Here is a 4,090-nt window from a genome sequence, read left to right on the forward strand (position 1 = left end):
GTAAATAGTCATATCTACTTTTTATATATTAACACTAGAAATACTTTTAAGTAAAGCATGGTAATTGTCAAGAATTATGTGGTCTGTATAAAAAGAGCATAATATTTTCCTTCCCTATGAAATCCGTAAGGTTTGTGTAAAGTCTTATGTCTCTCCATAGACGATTGAATCCATTTTATCACTGATATCTGAATCTCAGGTATGGCACCACCACGAGCTGATTCTCTCGACGTTATCTCTACCCGGGGACGTATATTAGGTATGTGGCAGGCCGGGACACCACTACCAACAATAGCTCAAGAACTTGGAGTCCCCAGGCAAACCGTATGGAGTTGGGTCAAACAATGGCAAGAGGAAGACGTACTGACGACAGAGAAGTCGTCAGGATGACCAAAGGATCTTGCAGACCGCACGGGAGAGACCCATGATGTTATCCGTGCAAATAACTAGAGAACTGCAGCTGCCCTGTCACCACCGCACCACACGTCGATGCCTACATCATGGAGAATTTCATTGTTATGTACAAGCCGTTAAGGAAACCTTGACTACCGCTCACACAGAGGCACGACTGGGATTTGCATTACAATACCTGCCCATGGACGTAGAATTCTGGAAAACCACTATATTCAGTGATGAAAAGGTATTCACCTCTGTAGAGTCTGGTGCAACACAGTGCTGGCGACCCCCTAATACAAGATACCGTCCTGAGAGCATCGATGAGATAAGGAGATGCGGATGGAACGCGGTGTCATTTTGGGAGTGGATGTGGGGATATGGACCGGGTGAACTAGTGAAAAAAGAATGACGTTTTAACAGCTAACAGTACATTCAAATACTAGAGGAAGTGTTGATTCCAACTGTAAGAGCAACGGCTATCCCTCACCCAATGTTCATAAGGTTTGTTCATGATAACTCCTTTGTTCACTGTAGCAAGTCGGTGCAGGATTGGTTGAGTGCACACCCCGAGTTAGATGTAATTGACTGGCCTACAAAGGGGTGTGACATCAACTCAATAGAAAATATGTAGGCTATTATGTGCAGAGACTGGGACATAGGAGACGAAAGGAGTGTGGCTGCTGTAGAAATGAAAGCTCGCAAGGTGTGGGACAGTGTGCTGCGGTGTTAGGACTCCATATTATAATTACAAATCATAATAGATAGATAGATAAATAGATAGATAGACAGCTCTATGCGAGCCTGGGAATGGGAAATGATCTTGCAAGTTACACTGAGGAAAAGCTGACGACAGATTACGAAGTAGCCAGTCAGTTAGTTGTCAACAATTCACCAGGTGAACAAAGCCTTGTTGACCATACGCACACATACACACATACTCACACACAGGCTTCTAGAACTTTCCAATCACAGGGAACACACGTGATACGACTCCTGTTTCACCAGAATTTAGGAAAGAGAGCTCAGAAGGAAGCTAGCCATAGAACAGACAGGTCGCAGGGAGAAGGGCTTAGCAACTTGAGAGAGAGACAGAGAGAGCGAGACAGGGAGATAGCTCCTGGGACTCTACTTTATACTTCGCTCTGTGTGAGAGACTTGTTAATATTTCCAAGACAAATAAAAATAGTTCCATACTATTCTTTACCTCTCCTTGTCATTGAATGACAAATGGGAAAGAAGATTATCTACTTACAAAGCTACTCAAGTATAACAACTGCTCGTCCACAAGTCTAATATATATATAACTTCTCTACAAGTAACTACAAAGTTTTATGACATTTGGTAGCAGCGAACGTATACGAACCTCGTCTACGAATCAACAGTGAATTCCTACAAAATATCAAGATTGAAAAAAAAAAAAAAAAACTCTCACAACCAACAACTTACAACCAGCTCCTGACAGTATTCACTCCAACCAGCCCCCTCCGTCTCCCCGATCATCACGCTGATGTAGAGGTGAAGAGGTCACAGGACGCCTTGCAAGTAGTTTAACAATATATTGATACAAACAATCTTGCAACTTCTACGACGAACCAGCGAACTACAACCATCTACAATCAACTACAAGTAACAACTCTACGAGTCGTCTGTATAATCTTCTACACGCACCTACAAGTAGCGGCAGTCTTCATCCCACAACGAGTAAATCACAAGAGAAAAGGACCGAGAAAACATCGACAAAGAAAAACAAAACAAACAAACGAAGAGTGAGACACGACTCATACCTCATAACCACCAGACCTCACCCTCCTCTCTCTGCTACATCCACCCAACCTCCACTGCTGACGCAGGAGTGAAGAGGTCAAGACGACGAAGCAAATACCAAGTCCATATTCACAACTCATCTTACTCACTCGTCTGCACTCAAGTTACTCATTGCTACTCATTCACTCACCACAGCTACCAGTGTGGGAAGTCGACGTCATCATGCGTGCTTGCTGAAAAGACGCCACGTCAGTCAACTCACCACCTGCACCATCACTAACACCATTCCCACCATGGTAAAAATTAGTGAGTTACATAGTTACTTCATTTATACAATACACAGTGAGAGACAAAAAACTTCTGTACAAACACATAAAACGTGCTGGATAGTTACAACTTAAATACGTATACCTACTTCAATTATCTTCATAATTCAATCATTAAATACTTGCACCAACAATAAATATTCTACACTGTATATATTCATTCATTTATTATAACATTTATTTACTACCAAAGAGTGTTACCATTTATACCTACATAAAATACGTGTTTCATAAATACAGCTATACATTATTATATCTACAAAGTGATAAAGAAAATATACCATCACAGTTACTCAGTGAACGATTAAAAGAACTGTATTAAACATTTATTAATTAAAGCTTCCTAGTGGAAACATATAAATTAAGTTACAAGGTAAACTAGAGAAAAAAAAATGGCCATCACAAATGACGTTAGCAAGAATGAACATCTTCAACACAATCGTGAAGAAAATGATTTCCACACAGTGCTGACACACATATTACCCACGATAGGTACAAGTGAACAACAAGTCAGTGTATATAGTTAATACTGTACAGTATATAGTGTATATATATATTTTTTATATAAAATAACAAAATATGGGACTATATAATATCATTTTCAGTAATATCTGTGCAATATAAACTAAACTTTAAAAAAGTATCCCAAGGAAATTAGCCAGTAATTATACAACCATGAACAACATAGAAAAAGCGTACACAAGCGACGAAAAACAAACTATAGAAAATCAATACATACAAAAAAAAAAAAAAATAAATAAGAAAGAAAAATGAGAGAAATAGAGTAAGATCACATAACAAACAAATGAAAATAAGTGTAAGTGTTACTACATATGCCAAAATACCACATAAACTACAAACAAAAAAGCAAATTGTTGTCTCCACAAGCAAGTGGCATGACACATCATCACTATCATCGACCGCAGCAAGACCGGATTCATATGTCAGGACTGCAATTATTACAATTATGTAACTACAAACGATATGTAACAATTATGTAACGACAAACGATTGCATTATGTTACACTTGCTACAATTATGTAACTACAAACGATATGTAACAATTATGTAAAGACAACCGATTGCATTATGTTACACTTGCTACAATTATGTAACTACAAACAATATGTACCATTTATGTAACAGTTGCATTAACAAGATGTAACTTTTACGTAACTTTAACTACAATTATGTAACTACAAACGATATGTAACAATTATGTAACGACAAACGATTGCATTATGTTACACTTTGCCAATTAACAGTTGCATTAACAAGATGTAACTTTTATGTAACTTTAACTACAATTATAAGGCCAAGACACTTATGTAACAGTTGCATTAACAAAATGTAACTACAATTATAAGGCCAACACAATTATGCATTACCACAATATTTTGTAACAATTCATAAAATGTTACAATTATGTATTACCACAATGCTAGTACAATATTATAAGTCATACGACTATAGCACAATTCTGTATTACCAGTATCATCATACAAGTTAGGTGAAATATTAGACATTACTAAAGTGATAACTCAATATGTAATGTATAACCTAGCAGTATTACCATTGCACAATTATATGCGTATGTCTGTTAT

The 4,090-nt window shown here is 37.5% G+C and overlaps 1 protein-coding gene across 1 annotated transcript; it reads left to right on the forward strand.

Annotated features, from left to right (window-relative positions):
- The first annotated feature begins 427 nt into the window (after positions 1 to 427).
- Positions 428 to 805, forward strand: LOC145418690 (uncharacterized). Its single transcript, XM_080287030.1, has one exon. The coding sequence runs from the start codon at positions 428 to 430 to the stop codon at positions 803 to 805; it is 378 nt and encodes a 125-aa protein (XP_080143156.1).
- Positions 806 to 4,090: the final 3,285 nt, after the last annotated feature.

Source organism: Coenobita brevimanus, chromosome 116 (assembly GCF_032717465.1).
Source record: "Coenobita brevimanus isolate Jiangsu-jjx chromosome 116, ASM3271746v2, whole genome shotgun sequence".
Lineage (NCBI taxonomy): Eukaryota > Metazoa > Arthropoda > Malacostraca > Decapoda > Coenobitidae > Coenobita > Coenobita brevimanus.

Bases quoted from the DNA above. Each gene is read 5' to 3' on its own strand.
- LOC145418690 (XM_080287030.1), top strand. From the start codon at position 428: ATGTTATCCGTGCAAATAACTAGAGAACTGCAGCTGCCCTGTCACCAC.